Consider the following 16,426-nt stretch of genomic DNA (forward strand, 5'->3'; position numbering starts at 1 on the left):
TTGCTCCGCCCTGTTGATTCCCTGAGACCCCGCCCCACCCAAGCTGTGGCTGAGGCTTTTTCATATGAATGTCCTGGCCCTTTGCAATCTAAAATTACCTAACGAACTGCAGCTGGGTCAGAGAGACCCAGAACATCCAAAAGAAGGCCCAAGGCTCCACAGCAGCTTGCATTGCTTCACAGCTGGGCCTCATCTGGGCACCTCCAAACACCAAACAAGGAAGGGGAATCTGCAGATCTCTCCGTAGCTCCTGCTGAGTAGCCTCAGGCAGAGGCTAAATTAGCACCTCCTCAGAGATCCAAGAGCCAGCGTACCCAGTGGTCAGAGTGGGACCATCCAGATTACAACTCCTCAGATCCATAAAGGACACACTCAGGGGGCAGACTCAGTGAGCACCAAAGCCCCACTGAAGCAAGTCTTGCCCCAGAAGAGTGTCTTCAGCACAGAAGTTCTCCCACCATAGACACAGCTGCTTCTCACAGCCAATTGGCCTGGAGGTCAATTCCTCCCAGTGATACCAACAACAATCAAGGCTTAACTACAATAAGACTGTGCACACAGCCCACAAAGGGGTGCACCAAGAGTGTCCACCTCAGGTAATTGGGGAGGCTGAGCCACTGGGCCCCATAGGACATCTAACACACAAAGCCACTCTATCAACACAAGGAAGCAGCCAAAATGCGGAGACAAACAAACAGGTCCCAAATGACAGAAATGGAGAAAAGCAAACTACTCGATATGGAGTTCAAAACCATGGTTATAAGATTTTTCAAGAATTTTCTAGAAACCACCAATAAATTTAGTGAGACCTTCAAGGATATGAAAAGGACCAACTAGAAATTAAGCATACACTGACTGAAATAAAGAATAATACACAGAGATCCAACAGCAGACTAGAGGATCCAAAGAATCAAGTCAAAGATTTGAAATACGAAGAAGCAAAAAACAGCCAACCAGAAAAGCAAAAAGAAAAAAGAATCCAAAAATATAAAGATAGTGTAAGGAGCCTCTTGGACAACTTCAGGCGTACCAACATCCGAATTATAGGGGTGCCAGAAGAAGAGAGAGAGCAGATATTGAAAACCTATTTGAAGAAATAATGACAGAAAATTTCCCCAACATGGTGAAAGAAATAGACTTACAAGTCCAGGAAGCGCAGAGAACCCCAAACAAAAGGAATCCAAGAGGACCACACCAAGACACATCATAATTAAAATGCGAAGAGCAAAAGACACAGAGAGAATCCTAAAAGCAGCAAGAGAAAAACAGTTACCTACAAAGGAGTACCCATACGATTATCAGCTGATTTCTCAACAGAAACTATGCAGGCCAGAAGGGAATGGCAGAAATATTCAAAGCGATGAATAGCAAGAACCTACAACCAAGATTACTTTATCCAGCAAAGCTATCATTCAGAATTGAAGGCCAAATAAAGAGCTTCCCAGATAAGAAAAAGCTAAAAGAGTTCATCACTGCCAAACCAGTATTATATGAAATATGAGGCCTGGTGCACAAAAATTTGTGCACTCAGGGGGGTGTCCATCAGCCCGGCCTGTACTCTCTCGCAGTCTGGGACCCCTCGGGGGATGACCACCTGCTGGCTTAGGCCTGCTCCCCAGGGATTGGGCCTAAGCTGGCAGTCAGACATCCCTCTGGCAGCCTGGGAGCCCTCAGGGGATGTCCACTTGCCAGCAGGGAGGAGGCCTAAGCTGCAGTCGGACATCCTTAGCACTGCAGAGGAGGCAGGAGAGGCTCCCACCACCACCGCTGTACTGGCAGCCATCAGCCTGGCTTGTGTCTGAGCAGAGCTCCCCCATGTGGGCAGCTCCTGCACTGAGCGTCTGCCTCCTGGTGGTCAGTGTGTGTCATAGTGACCAGTCATACCCAGTCGTTCTGTTGTTAGGGTCAGTTTGCATATTACCCTTTTACTATATAGGGTGGAGGCCTGGTGCATGGGTGGGGGCCGGCTGGTTTTCCCTGAAGGGTGTCCCGGATCAGGGTGGGGGTCCCGCTTGGGTGCCTGGCCAGCCTGGGTGAAGGGCTGATGGCTCTTTGCAGCTGGTCACACCACCTTCAGGGTGGGGGTCCCCACTGGGGTTCCTGGGCAGCCTGGATGAGGGGCTGATGGCTGTATTCAGGCTGGCCACACCCTCTTTAGGGTGGGGGTTCCCACTGGGGTGCCTGGCCAGTCTGGGTGAGGGGTTGAGGGCCGTTTTCAGGCTGGCCAGCAACTGAAGCTCCCAGCCTCTCCTTTTTTTCTTTTTTTCTTTTTTTATTCTGGGATTTATTTACCTTCTATAATGAAACTTTGTTGCTGTCACTGGAGCTGAGAGCTGGCTCCTGCTCGCTGCAGCTCTGAGGCCATGGCCTGCTGAAAGCAGGTATCTGGGGCTTGTTTAGCTTCTATAATTGAAACTTAGTTGCTTTCAGAGCTCAGAGGTGGGCTGCGGCAGGCGGGGAACCTCGGCTTCCTCCATCACTGGAGCAAGCAAGCCTCCTGCTCACTTCAGCTGCATGGCTGCCAGCCGCCATCTTTTTGGGTGGTTAATTTGCATATCGCCCTGATTAGCCAATGGGAAGCGTAGCAAAGGCTTGGTCAATTACCCTTTTTGTCTTTTATTAGATAGGATGCTGAAAGGTATTCTTTAAGAAGAGGAAGAAGAAGAAAAAGGTAAAGATAAAAATTATGAACAACAAATACATATCTATCAACAAGTGAATCTAAAAATCAAGTGAATAAAAAATCTAATGAACAGAGTAAACTGGTGAATATAGTAGAATCAGGGGCATTGAAAGGGAGTGGACTGAAAATTCTCGGAAGGAAAGAGGTATGGGGGGTGCGGGAAGAGACTGGACAAAAATCGTACACCTATGGATGAGGACAGTGGGGGCGGTAAGGGCAGAGGTTGGGGTGGGAACCGGGTAGAGGGGACCTATGAGGGGCAAAAAGAGGAACAACTGTAATAATCTGAACAATAAAGATTTATTTTTTTTTAATATATTTTATTGATTTTTTACAGAGAGGAAGGGAGAGAGAGAAAGTTAGAAACATTGATGAGAGAGAAACATCGATCAGCTGCCTCCTGCACATCTCCTACTGGGGATATGCCCGCAACCCAGGTACATGCCCCTGACCGGAATCGAACCTGGGACCTTTCAGTCCGCAGGCCAACGCTCTATCCACTGAGCCAAACTGGTTTCGGCAAGATTTATTTTTTAAAAAAAGGTGTAGGGTAGCGGAAGGGATACAAAAACATGACCCAGCTATATGCTGTCTACAAGAGATGCACCTCAAAACAAAAGACACACAGGATGAAAGTGAAGGATGGAAAAAAAATTTCCCATGCAAGTGGAAAAGAAAAATAATAGCTGGAGTAGCAATACTCACATCCAACAAAATAGACTTTAAAAGCATCATGCTAAGCGAAATAAGCCAGTTGGATAAGGATAAATATCATATGATCTCACTCATTTGTGGAATATAATGAACAACATAAACTGATGAACAAAAATAGAGCCAGAGGGGAAAAAAGAATACTAGAATATAATAGAAGTAATCCTGTAATTAGCAGATTTTTAATAATTCCGACAACTTTTGTGATAGCATACTGTTAGTACAGTTTTGGTAATACTATTATACTTAAAATCCTTTTCTTGAAATATTAATGTTTATTGCATGTAATATTATATGTAAGATCATTGTTCTTTAATAATTTGTGTTTATTGAATGTAACATCATATTTAAAATGGCTTTTCTTGAGATATTAAGGTTTATTGCATGTAACATTATTATATTAAAAATCATTTTCCTTGAAACTGAAAAAAAATAAAGTACTCATACAACTGAACGAAAGACAAAGAATCCAATTAAAAAATGGGCAAAGGACCTACATAGACACTTCTCCAAAGAGGACACACAGAAGGCCAAGAGACACATGAGAAAATGCTCAACATCATTAATCATCAGAGATACAAGTTAAAACGACAATGAGGTATCAGAATGGCTACCATCAACAAATGACAAGTGCTGGCGAGGATGTCCACTGCAGGTGGGAATGCAGACTGGTGCAGCCACTGTTGGAAAACTGTATGGCATTTCCTCAAAAAGTTAAATATGGAACTGTCTTTTGACCCAGTGTTCCCACTTCTAGGACTATATCCTAAGAGATCTGAAACACCAATCAGAAAGAATGTATGCACCCCTATGTGTATAGCAGCACAATTTACAATAGCTAAGATCTGGAAACAGCCGTTAGCAGATGAGTGGATAAAAAAGCTGTGGCACATTTACACCATGGAGTACTATGCAGCAGTGTAAAAGAAGGATCTCTTATCCTTTGCAACAGCATGGAGGGACCTGCAGAGAATTATGCTAAGTGAAATAAGCCAGTCAGAGAAAGACAAGTATCACATGATCTCATTCATATCTGGAATCTAATGAACAAAATAAACTGATGAATAATTAGAACCAGAGGCCTGGAAAAATGGAACAGACTGACTGATCTCGGAGGGAAGGGGGAGATGGGGTGGGGTGGGGATGGGGTGAGATTAACCAAACAAGTTATATGCATATATGTATAACCCGTGGACACAGACAATAGGGTGGTGAAGGCCTGGAGGGGTAGGAACCAGATGGAAGGGGGCAGTGGGGGCAAAAGGGGGGACATCTGTAATACTCTCAATAATAAAGATAAATTTAAAAAACACAACATTACGTCATTTCCCCAAAGTCACTCCGCAAGTCAGAACTAGACTTGCAGTTGCCAACATTTGCTACAGCTTCAGAAAATTTCAAATAGGAATAGCTCTTAAAAACCACCTAGTTCATTTTTCTCAAACTTTGATGTGCACATGAATCACTTGGGAATCTTGTTACACAGACAACAGTATGGGTACCAGAGGGAAGAGGGTGGGAAGGGGTAGTAAAGTGTAAAGGGGATCACATAAATGGTGGTGGGAAAAGATCTGATGGGTGGTGAACACAATACAGTATGCAGATGATGTATCAGAGAATGGTACACTTGAAACCTATATCATCTTATTAACCAATGCCATCCCAAGAAATTTAATTAAAAAGATGTTTTAATGTGGATTCTGACCCAATAAGCCTGGTTGCAGCTGAGAGTTCCTAATAATAATTATTATTTTTTCTGTTAATCCTCACCTGATATTTTTCCATTGATTTTTAGAGAGTGTGTAAGGGAGAGGGAGAGACAGGGAGAAATATCTATGTGAGAGAGACACATGGATTGGCTGTCTCCTGCACAAACCCTGACTAGGGCCAGGGAACCTACAACCAAAGTACATGCCCTTGAGTACATGCTCTTGACTGGAATCAAACCTGGGACTGTTCAGGCTGCAGGTTGATGCTCTATCTGCTGAGTCAAACTGGCTAGTGCAATAGGTTCTTTTTTAAAAAATATATTTTATTGATTTTTTACAGAGAGGAAGGGAAAGAGTTAGAAACATCGATGAGAAACATCGATCAACTGCCTCCTGCACACCCCCCACTGGGGATGTGCCTGCAACCAAGGTACATGCCCTTGACCAGAATCGAACCTGGGACCCTTCAGTCCACAGGCTGATGCTCTATCCACTGAGCCAAACCGGTTAGGGCAGGCAATAGGTTCTTTTAAAGATAGATGAATTATGTATTGGCTGAAATTAATTATCTAAGGGTGATGTATTTAAGTACTGTGCTTCTTAGTGCAGAATCTCAGAGGGAAGGGGGGTTGAGGAGGGAAGTAATCAACCAAGGACCTTGGATGCACATGTGCATGGCCCATGGACACAGACAATGAGGTGTGGGGGAGGGGCAGCTTGGAGGGGGTCAATGGGGAAACTGGGGGACATAGTAATAAAAAAATAAATGAAAGTAAATACTGTGCTTCTTCATGATGTGCTGACTCACTGTTCGTGCCTCACACCTTGGAAAGTGTCGGGTAGCTGCCTGTCCCCAGGTGAGACATCTCACAGGAGTAGCCTTGGAGTTACACCTGGTCAGCATCGCCTTGTTACAAAGAGGAGATATTCCACAACCAGGACCCCGTCACAAGGCTCTGTGGTTGCAGTTGCCTGTCCCTTCAGCACTCCCTGGAGGCTTAGCCTTTCTGAAGTGGAAGGACTCAGGGTGGAGCCTGGGTCACGGGAGGAGTCGGGCACGTGACGTCAGTGCCTTCCTCCCTCTGGGAAGGTCTGGAACCCGAGTGCTGAAATGAAGCCTGGGGTGTGGCTATAGGCCAGTGGTTCTCAAACTTCCTAATGCCGCGACCCTTTAATACAGTTCCTCATGTTGTGGTGACCCCCAATTTCATTGTTACAAATTGAACATAATTAAAGCATAGAGATTAATCACAAAAACAATCCTATCTAATAATAGACAAACATGGTAATTGACCATACCTTCACTACGCCTCCCATGGGCTAATCAGCGTGATATGAAAATTAACCAACAACAGAGATGGCGGTTAATTTGCATACGTAGGCTCCAAGCAGTGGAGCGAAGCCTGATGGCTCAGGGCCAGCGGAGCAGCGAGGTCTGACGTTTCCAGGGCTGGCTCCTGCCAGAACTCGGCCAGAGCGAAGGCCTGGGCCCCGGGTGCTGGAGGCAAACCGGTGCCAGCAGCCAGGGGAAAGGAAGGCCTATTTCACGAATCTCTTCGTGCAACAGGCCTCTAGTATGTAATTATATATGTGTTTTCTGATGGTCTTAGGCGACCCCTGTGAAAGGGTCATTCGACCCCCAAAGGGGTCACGATCCACAGGTTGAGAGCCGCTGCTATAGGCAGATTCAATATATAAACATACAGTCTTGAAAGCCCATTAATCCTTTGAGAAAACAATAGCTAAAATGTGTTCAGCACTATTTTAAATTTGTTACACATTTTAATTAATTTAATCCTCAGCAATCCTATAAAGAAGGTAGCACCTATTATTATAATCCCCATTTAACAGCTGCACAACTTGGGACTCATGGAGATGAAGTGGCTTGTCCAAGGCCAACCTATCAGAGTGCCCGGCTCTGCACTCAGCCTTGCCCTTCACCTGCAGAGAGAGCAGTTAACGCAGGCAGTGGCGGTGGCACAGAGCGGGGTGGCTGCCTCAGTCCTGCCCTCTGGGAAGGAGCAAACAGCTGTGCATTCTAAGAGGCACTGAATGAAGTGGCCTCGTGCACAGCTGGCTCGGGAGGCTCAGGGACCAGTCCTGCATGGCTGCCTTCTGCTTTGGTGATGTTGGGCAAGTTATTCATAGCTTTTGTATTTGGGCTTTTTGGGTGAGGATTATAAATGAGTTAAAATATGCAAAAACACTTAGAATAGCACCTGACTCTCAAGTACTCAATAAGTGCTGGGTAATATACTTTTCAATTAAAACCCTCTTCAAGCTGAATGTTATGGTCTTCAGATAGATAATTATCCAGCATTTACCATCGTTTCATTTTAGGCCAAAGCTTTGAGATCCCATGAAAGGCAAAAGCAGAGTAATGAAAGGAAGACAGATAGACACCTTGCCTGGGAAATGGATGAAGCCATTCTGAGAAATGCAGAATGCACGGAGCTACCTGCACACCCCGACTAACAGGGTGGGGAAGCCTTCCTTCTAAACATGGTTTCTTTTGTGCTCCTTTAGGTGCAGTTTTCATTCCAGGGACCACTCAGCTGACCCAGAACGACATCCTCTACAGACTGCAGTCTTCAAAGGCCAAGTGCATTGTCGCCCATGATGCTGTCGCCCCAGCAGTAGATGCGGTGGCATCTCAGTGTGAAAACCTGCGCTCCAAGCTCATTGTGTCTCAGAACCCCCGAGAGGGCTGGGGGGACCTCAAGGAGATGATGAAGTGAGTAACCATCATTGTTGTAGAATAGCTTCCCCCCAAAAAGACAACATTGACCAGATACTCAGTCCACGAGTGATGTGATCAGAAAAATGACAATAAAAACAATAAACAGCCCAGCCAGCATGGCTCAGTGGTTGAGCATCGACCTATGAACCAGGAGGTCACAGTTCAATTCCCAGTCAGGGCACATGCCTGGGCTCGGGCTCGATCCTCAGTAGGGGGCGTGCGGGAGGCAACCAATTAGTGATTCTCTCTCATCATTGATGTTTCTATCTCTCCCTCTCCCTTCCTCTCTGAAATCAATAAACATATATTAAAAAACACACCATAGGCCCTAACTGGTTTGGCTCAGGGGCTAGAGCGTCGGCCTACAGACTGAAGGGTCCCAGGTTCAAGTCTGGTCAAGGGCATGTACCTTGGTTGCAGGCACATTCCCAGTAGGGGGTGTGCAGGAGGCAGCTGATCGATGTTTCTCTCTCATCGATGTTTTAAACTCTATCCCTCTCCCTTCCTCTCTGTAAAAAATCAATAAAAAATACATTAAAAAAACACCATAGGCAAAGGGAGCAGCTGGTGATTAGCACTGTGCCAGGGTGCAGCTCTGGGCCAGGCAGGAGCTGGGCCTGTTTTCATAGTTGGGACTTTTAGGAAGCAGACCCTGAGACAGAGATTAATCGAATTAAGAAGTTTACTAATTTCTCTTAGGATCAACACCTGTGAAGGAAGGCAAAGAATGTGGGATTCGGCAAAAGAAGAAATTTATCTGCCGTGTACTCCCAAAAAAGCCTCCAGCCGACCCACTGAGGCCCCTGGAGTTTGGATAGCCCCTCAGAGCAGTTCCCAGCTAAAGCACCAGGAAGAAGCCTGGCCTTGGGCGAGGCAGCTGTCAGAGGGCCCCGAGTAAGTCCTCCATCCCGGCAGCAGGGTTTAGCAGGTGCCACAGCACCAACCGCAGAGCTCGGAGCAGCTCCAAAAGCAGCGGAGAGCAACACTGCTGTCAGCCTTACGGAACACTCATGAGTGTAGAGCCCTCAGTATTCATTAATTCAGCTATGAAACGGAATTATTCTGGTGCCCACGCCCTGTGGGGGCTTCCAGGGCCCTTGTCAGGTGTTGGTTCTCTCTCAGCTGCAAATTCCTTGTCTAGAATGAGCTTCCTTCGCTCAGGGGTTTGGGAGCATGCTCCCACCTTCTCTCAAACAGCTAACAAGTATTGAGTTCTTACCAATGGCCAAGGACTATTCTAATAAAAATAATGTTGTAGCTACAATATAGCTGCCATGTCTGTGGCTCTGGTGTATGCCAAAACTCTCCCAAGCACTTGAGATGTATTAACTCATTAATCTCACCACCTCAGGGTAGACACTGATTATACAGATGAATAAGATCAGATGCTAGGGTCTGGCAGTGCTGGTTCAAACCCAAGCAGTGTGGCTGCTGAGCCCACACTCCTGTCTTTGACCTTCAAGGGCTCTAGTAGCGAGAGATTGATACGGTAACTCTGCCTCAGGCTTCAAAGGAAACCATATCTGTGGTAGGAGTGACAGGTACAGGGCTCTAGGTACTACCTATTTTTAAGGAAGATAATTATGGAATCAGAGACCAATCACACTTCTTCTAGCTCTGCTAGGCTTTGAAAACAGCTTTCCTGCCCTGGCTGGTTTGGCTCGGTGGATAGAGCATCAGCCTGCAGACTGAAGGATCCTGGGTTCGATTCCAGTCAAGGGTACATGCCTGGGTTGTGGGCTTGATCCCCAGTAGGGGGCATGCAGGAGGCAGCCAATCCATGATTCTCTCTTGTCATTGGTGTTTCTATCTGTCTCTCCCTCTCTCTTCTTCTCTCTGAAACCAATCTACACTATTAAAAGACAAAGATGCTAATTGACTGTACCTTTGCTACACCCTAAGCCACGCCCACCAGCCAATCAGAGCAACTATATGCAAATTAACCCAACCAAGATGGCGGCCAGCAGCCACGGAGCTGGAGCAAGCAAGAGGCTTGGTTGCCCAGGCGATGGAGGAAGCCAAGCTTCCCGCCTGCCCTGAGCCGGCTGTGTCCTCCGCTCATGGCAACAAAGTTTCAATTATAGAAGACAAATAAATCCCAGATACCTGCTTCCAGCCAGCCTCCACTGGGAGCTGGGGTGGCTAGGGATTGTGGCCAGCCTGCAAACAGCGATCAGCCCCTCACCCAGGCTGGCCAGTCACCCCAGTGGGGATCCCCACACTGAAGGGGCTGTGGCCAGCCTGCAAACAGCCATCAGCCCCTCACTCAGGCTGGCCAGACACCCCAGGGGGGACCCCCATCCTGAAGGGGCTGTGGCCAACCTGCAAACAGCCATCAGCCCCTCACCTAGGCTTGCCAGGCACTCCTGTATAATAAAAGGGTAATATGCAAATTGACCCTAACAGCCGAACAACTGGGCATGACTGGACACTATGACACACATTGACCCAGGAGGCAGATGCTCAATGCAGGAGTTGCCCCTGGTGGTCAATACGCTCCCACAGGGGGAGCTCTGCTCAGCCCCAAGCCAGGTTGATGGCTGCCAAGTACAGCGGTGGTGGTGGGAGCCTCTCCCGCCTCCTCAGCAGCGCTAAGGATGGCCGACTGCAGCTTAGGCCTGCTCCCCGCTGGCAGGTGGACATCCCCTGAGGGCTCCCGGGCTGCCAGAGGGATGTCTGACTGCCAGCTTAGGCCCAATCCCCCAGGGAGCAGGCCTAAGCCAGCAGGTGGTCATCCCCCAAAGGGTCCCAGACTGCAAGAGGGCACAGGCCGGGCTGAGGGATCCCCCCTCCCCTTGAGTGCACAAATTTTTGTGCACTGGACCTCTAGTAAAAATATATTTAAAAAACCAAACAGCTTTCCTACATTTCTCATGGCCTGGCTGCTCTGATTGATTCAGCCTTGGCCTGATAAACTCTCTATGCTTCGTAGATGCTGGATGTGCAGAGCTTGCCTACTCTCAGCTGCCCTGATGTCTGACTTACATAACAGCTCAGTTATCCTTCAGAACTAAATGCTTTCTTTCTCTTTAACTGGGGTCCTTCCTTCCCTGGATGGATGCTTAGATCCCCTTAAGTGTTTCTATTTACTGTATTCAGAACCATGTAGATGCTCATGTGGGAAACAGAACAACAATCCTCCAGAAGTCAGCAAACACCTCCTATAAAAGGAGTGGGGAATAAATATTTTAGGCTTTGCAGGCTGTGCACCCTGCCTCTGTCACAGCTGCTCACTTCTGCTGTTGTAGAATGAGAACAGCCATAGGCTATATGTAAATGAATGGGCATGGCTGTGTTCCAATAAAACTTTATTTAAAAAAACAGGAGGTGGGCCAGAGTTGTCCTGTGGGCAGTAGTTTGCCGACCCCAGCTTTATACCACTAGAGGCCTGATGCACGAAATTCATGCAAGAGTAGGCCGGCCTTCCCCCAGTAGCCGGCAGCGGCTTCCCTCTGGCACGCGGGACCCGGGTTTCCCTCACAGCCCTGGCTTCGTCTAGTCTAATTAGCATATTATGCTTTTATTATTATAGACTAGAGGCCTGTTGCACGAAGAGATTCGTGCACTAGGCCTTCCTTTCCCCTGGCTGCTGGCACCGGTTTGCCTCCGGCACCCGGGGCCGAGCCTTCACTCTAGCCGAGTTCTAGCCGGAGCCGGCCCCAGAAATGTCAGGCTTCGCTGCTCCGCTGGCTCTGGAGCCGTGAGGCCTCGCTGCTCCGCCGGCCCCAGAAATGTCAGGCTTCGCTGCTCCGCTGGCTCTGGAGCCGTGAGGCCTCGCTGCTCCGCCGGCCCCAGAAATGTCAGGCTTCGCTGCTCCGCTGGCTCCGGAGCCGTGAGGCCTCGCTGCTCCGCCGGCCCCAGAAATGTCAGGCCTCGCTGCTCCGCTGGCTCCGGAGCCGTGAGGCCTCGCTGCTCCGCCGGCCCCAGAAATGTCAGGCCTCACTGCTCCAGCGGCCTTGGGCCATCAGGCTTCGCTCCACCACTTGGAGTCTACGTATACAAATTAACCGCCATCTTTGTTGGTGGTTAATTTGCATATCATGCTGATTAGCCAATGGGCGGTGTAGCGAAGGTATGGTCAATTACCATGTTTGTCTATTATTAAATAGGATTACCCATGACTTCTATTAACATACTCATTTCTTTTAAAAAATATATCACATTTTGCCCTACCTGGTTTGGCACAGTGGCTAGAGCAGGGGGTGGGCAAACTTTTTGACTCGAGGGCCACAATGGGTTCCTAAACTGGACCGGAGGGCCGGAACAAAAGCATGGACGGAGTGTTTGTGTGAACTAACATAAATTCAAAGTAAAAATCATTACATAAAAGGGTACGGTCTTTTTTTTTTTTTTTAATTTTATTCATTTCAAATGGGCTGGATCCGGCCCGCGGGCCGTAGTTTGCCCACGGCTGGGCTAGAGTGTCGGCCTGTGGACTGAAGGGTCCTGGGTTTGATTCTGGTCAAGGGCACGTACCTTGGTTGCAGGCTCCTCCCGCAGCCTGGGCCCTGGTCAGGGCTCATGCAGGAGGCACCCAATCGATGTGTTTCTCTCACATCGATGTTTCTCTCTGTCTTTCCCTCTCTCTTCCACTCTCTCTAAAAAGCAATGGAAAAATGGGTGAGGATTAACAAAAAAAAAGAAAATCACATTTTAAAGCATTCATGGTAAAGGGGCAGTTCTGCACAAATCCATCTGTTACAACATCATAGAATTCTCATTCTGCTGCAGGAATGATACAGCTCTTGAATGTTTAAAACGCACTGATTGTGTAAGCATACAATTAAAGGCTATGAAACTGGCCATTATAAGTGGGCTATCGATGGCAGCTAATCTGATTCTAGAAAGCACCTGAGAAGATGGAGAGGGAGATGGCATTCACCTTGAATTCAACTCAAATCACTGGGGGCCTGACCACTGGGGAACGCGATCCGAGTGGATGGTCTCTCGTCCTTTTCTGAGCCGACAGTCTGTCCTGCGGTGTTTAATGTGCAGAATGACTGCAGTTCTTCCTTCCTCTACAGGCCAGGAACAACCACACGTGTTTAACGTGCACATTCACCGTAGCTCTTCCTTCCTAGGCGTGCCACTGACAACCACACGTGTGTGGAGACAAGACACGATGAGACCATGGCCATTTACTTCACCAGCGGCACGAGCGGATCTCCCAAAATGACTGCACACACCCACAGCAGTTACGGTTTAGGATTGTCTGTAAACGGAAGGTAGGCTCACAGAGCTGCAGCTGGAGGGTCCACAGCTGCCAGGTGATGATTCCTTTGTTGGTCTTTTGGATTTGTTTCCCACATGGGTCAGGCCTATGCTCTGTTCCCAGGTTCTGGCTGGATTTGACACCTTTGGATGTGATGTGGAACACCTCCGACACAGGCTGGGCCAAGTCTGCATGGAGCAGCGTGTTTTCACCATGGATCCAGGGAGCGTGTGTATTTGCACATCATTTGCCGCAGTTTGAGCCAACTTCCATCTTGCAAGTAAGCAGAGCCCAAGAGGTCAGCGTTGAGAAATGCGTTAGCAGTGCTGCCCACAGGACTGCGCACACGTGCTTGCAGAAATCAGAGCACAACGTGATTTAAGGCATTTCACATCTAGAAAGTAAAACAATCTGAACAGATAAGTTGAGGAAAGGTGTGAGTGCATTTATGTTAGAATAATCACTGTGCCTCCCATAGACACTTAGGCACTTATTAAAGTTGTAGTAAGACCAAGAGTTTATTTCTTATACATTGCAGACGCTCTCCAAGTTTCCCATCACAGTCTTCTGTTCAGTGCCAACTGTATACCGAATGCTTGTGCAAAATGATGTGACCAGGTAAGAGAGGTTGGTAAAGAGGCACATAATGGGGAGAGGGGAGAGAAAGAGAAAGCTCTAAAATAAAAGCTCTTTCTGCCTAAAAATATAATTCCAGACTCGTAGGTGTGGGATTTAGCAATCTCTTCTCCTCTCCATCCTCTTGCTCCTCTGTGATAATAATTACCACGTCCAGGGCAGGGTTGGTCATGTGCATAGCCCTGAGAGTCCAGGGGATGAGGACCGTCCTCTGACCTGGGACAGTGAAGAAGCACCCTTACTTGGAACCCTGTCCCAGCAAATGGGACAGCATGGATGGCCTTTACTCTGGTCCTGATTCCATTGGACAAGGTGAATTGGTAACTATTTTTAATTGATTTTATTTAAATTTGACTAGGAAAAGTTCACATGACTTAAAATTCAGTATATATACATATATATATATATATATATATAAAAAGCTAATATGCAAAGTGTCCCTTCAGGAGTTCAACTGGGAGACTGAGAGTTCGATCGATCGCTATGACATGCGCTGACCACCAGGGGGCAGTGCGGAATGAAGGAAGGCTCCAGCCAGCACCCAGCAGCCGGGGAAGGAAGGCCCCGGCCTGCAGCCAGAAGGCCCCAATCAGCCCTGATCGCCAACCAGGCCTAGGGACCCTGCCTGTGCACAAATTCCGTGCACTGGGCCTCTAATAGGTATATAAGAATCTATATTGAAAGTCTTCCTCCAAACCGTGTCCTCAGTCTCATTTCTCCTTCTCCCTGAAATCTATGCGTACACCAGCAGTCACGTGCTCTTCCCCTCTTCATGAATATAAATGGAAATATAATATGCACACAGGGCTGCACCTTCCCCCTAACAGTACATCCTGCACCTGTGCTGTCTAAAGTAGTACAACTCACCACATGTATCTAAAATTTAATTTTAGTTAAATTAAAATTTCAGTTCCCTGCCCTAACTGGTTTGGCTCAGTGGATACAGCGTTGGCCTGCGAACTGAAGGGTCCCAGGTTCGATTCCGGTCAAGGGCATGTACCTGGGTTGTGGGCACATCCCCAGTGGCGGGTGTGCAGGAGGCAGTTGATTGATGTTTCTAACTCTCTATCCTTCTCCCTTCCTCTCTGTAAAACATCAATAAAATATATTTTTGAAAAAAAATTTTTTTTCAGTTCCAGACTATAAATTATATTATAGTGCATGTTTGCTAAGAGAGTAAATCTTAAAAGTTCTTATCACAAACAAAAATAATCTTGTAACTATGTAGGATGACGGATATTAATTAATCTTATTGTAGTGACCATTTCACAATATATAGAAACATCGAATCATTATGTTGTACACCTGAAACTAATTTAATGTTATATGCCAATTATACTTAAAAATAAAATTCAGTTCTTCAGTTGTACTAGTCGTGGTTCAAGTGATCAGTAGCCACACTGAGCAAGAGGATACTAAGTGGATAGCAAAGATGAGAGAAATTTCCATGGTAACAGAAAGCTCTATTGGACAGCACTATCCAGGAATGTCCTTGTTCTTTTTTACAGCTGCATACTATTCCATTGTATAAATATTTCATAGTCAATTTCAGACAAGTAGAAAACTTTTAATCCTGATTTAACATATTAGTTAAATATGATTACCATGTGTGGTATCCTCCTTAAGGATTTTTTGCAATAAATCATGTTTCCCATCCCCCAAATTAAAGGGAGAAAAGAAAAAGAAAAACTGGTGTGTGAGGAGTCACTTTATGATGTTAGAATGGTTTATTTTGATTGGAGAAGGGAGTTAAGAACTAAAGCACAATTAATGTTGTGATCTCACTCATATGTGGGATATAATGATCAACATAATCTAATGAACAAGAATAGATCCAGAGACAAATCACAGGGGAGGGGGGTTTAGAGAGCAACCAAAGGACTTGTATGCATGCATATTAGCATAATCAATGGACAAAGACACTGGGGCAGTGGGGGCTTGCCCGGGGGTGGTCAATTGGGGAGAAAGTTTCTATGTAAAACTTTAGACAATAAATAAATAAAACACAATTAATGTTGCTTTTCATTATAATCTTAATTTCCATTTCTTCCCATTTTTCCTCCTAAATTTAATCTGTGACCTGTCTTCTGAGAAGCTTTAAGTTCAAAAGCTTAAAGCACTGTGTGAGCGCAGGGGAACCCATCAGCCCTGAAGTGACTGAGCAGTGGAGAAGCAGGACAGGGCTGGAGATCTACGAAGGATATGGGCAGACTGAGACGGTACAAACCTCCCTGGGCAGACAGGGCTGGATCCCATATAGTCTGATGCATAGAAACCAAAGGGTTCATTATCTACCTAGGGTTGTTTGAGAGCTAGGGAGGGAATGGAGTGGTCAGAACAGTTTTAAAAAGCTTGAGGGAAGCTAGTTGCAAAAAAGCTCTGTAGCAGACATGCCGGGGACTGACCAGCAGACCCTGAGTGATGGTTGAATGATTACTCTGACACAGGTTTCTGTGAAAGAGAGGGCTAAGGGACTGCCTGGCTCGAGGAACCAGACAGCTTGTTCATCTGCCTGTTTAGGCTTTTATTGTAAGAACAGTTTGAGATAAGGTTTAACTTTTAGATACAATCAGTAGGGTAAGTAATCTTGGGAGGACACATGTGTCTGCAGTGTCCTTTAAGCAAGGATACCTAAAGATTAAGCATAAAAATTCCAGCCAACATCCGAGGGTCCGCACATGCACAGACTTGTTTGGAAAGGTCAAGGAATAATAGGGGTAGCTGACTTTGGCCAA

At 46.7% G+C, this 16,426-nt stretch overlaps 1 protein-coding gene across 8 annotated transcripts in view; it reads left to right on the forward strand.

Annotated features, from left to right (window-relative positions):
* The window catches only part of ACSM3 (acyl-CoA synthetase medium chain family member 3), a 75,339-nt gene that overhangs the window by 48,971 nt on the left and 9,942 nt on the right, over window positions 1–16,426 (forward strand). For 6 of the 8 annotated variants that reach the window (XR_009452445.1, XM_059692011.1, XM_059692016.1 and 3 more), the window contains 5 exons: window positions 7,630–7,837; window positions 12,925–13,068; window positions 13,179–13,335; window positions 13,594–13,673; window positions 15,787–15,910. Coding sequence is in view for 7 of the 8 variants with exons in the window: in XM_059692011.1 (XP_059547994.1) it covers window positions 7,630–7,837; window positions 12,925–13,068; window positions 13,179–13,335; window positions 13,594–13,673; window positions 15,787–15,910 (713 nt within the window). In the remaining variant the exon portion in view is untranslated. The remainder of the gene's footprint in view (window positions 1–7,629; window positions 7,838–12,924; window positions 13,069–13,178; window positions 13,336–13,593; window positions 13,674–15,786; window positions 15,911–16,426) is intronic. The other 2 variants (XM_059692013.1, XM_059692015.1) reach the window with 2 other exon arrangements.

This window comes from Myotis daubentonii, chromosome 4, assembly GCF_963259705.1.
Source record: "Myotis daubentonii chromosome 4, mMyoDau2.1, whole genome shotgun sequence".
Lineage (NCBI taxonomy): Eukaryota > Metazoa > Chordata > Mammalia > Chiroptera > Vespertilionidae > Myotis > Myotis daubentonii.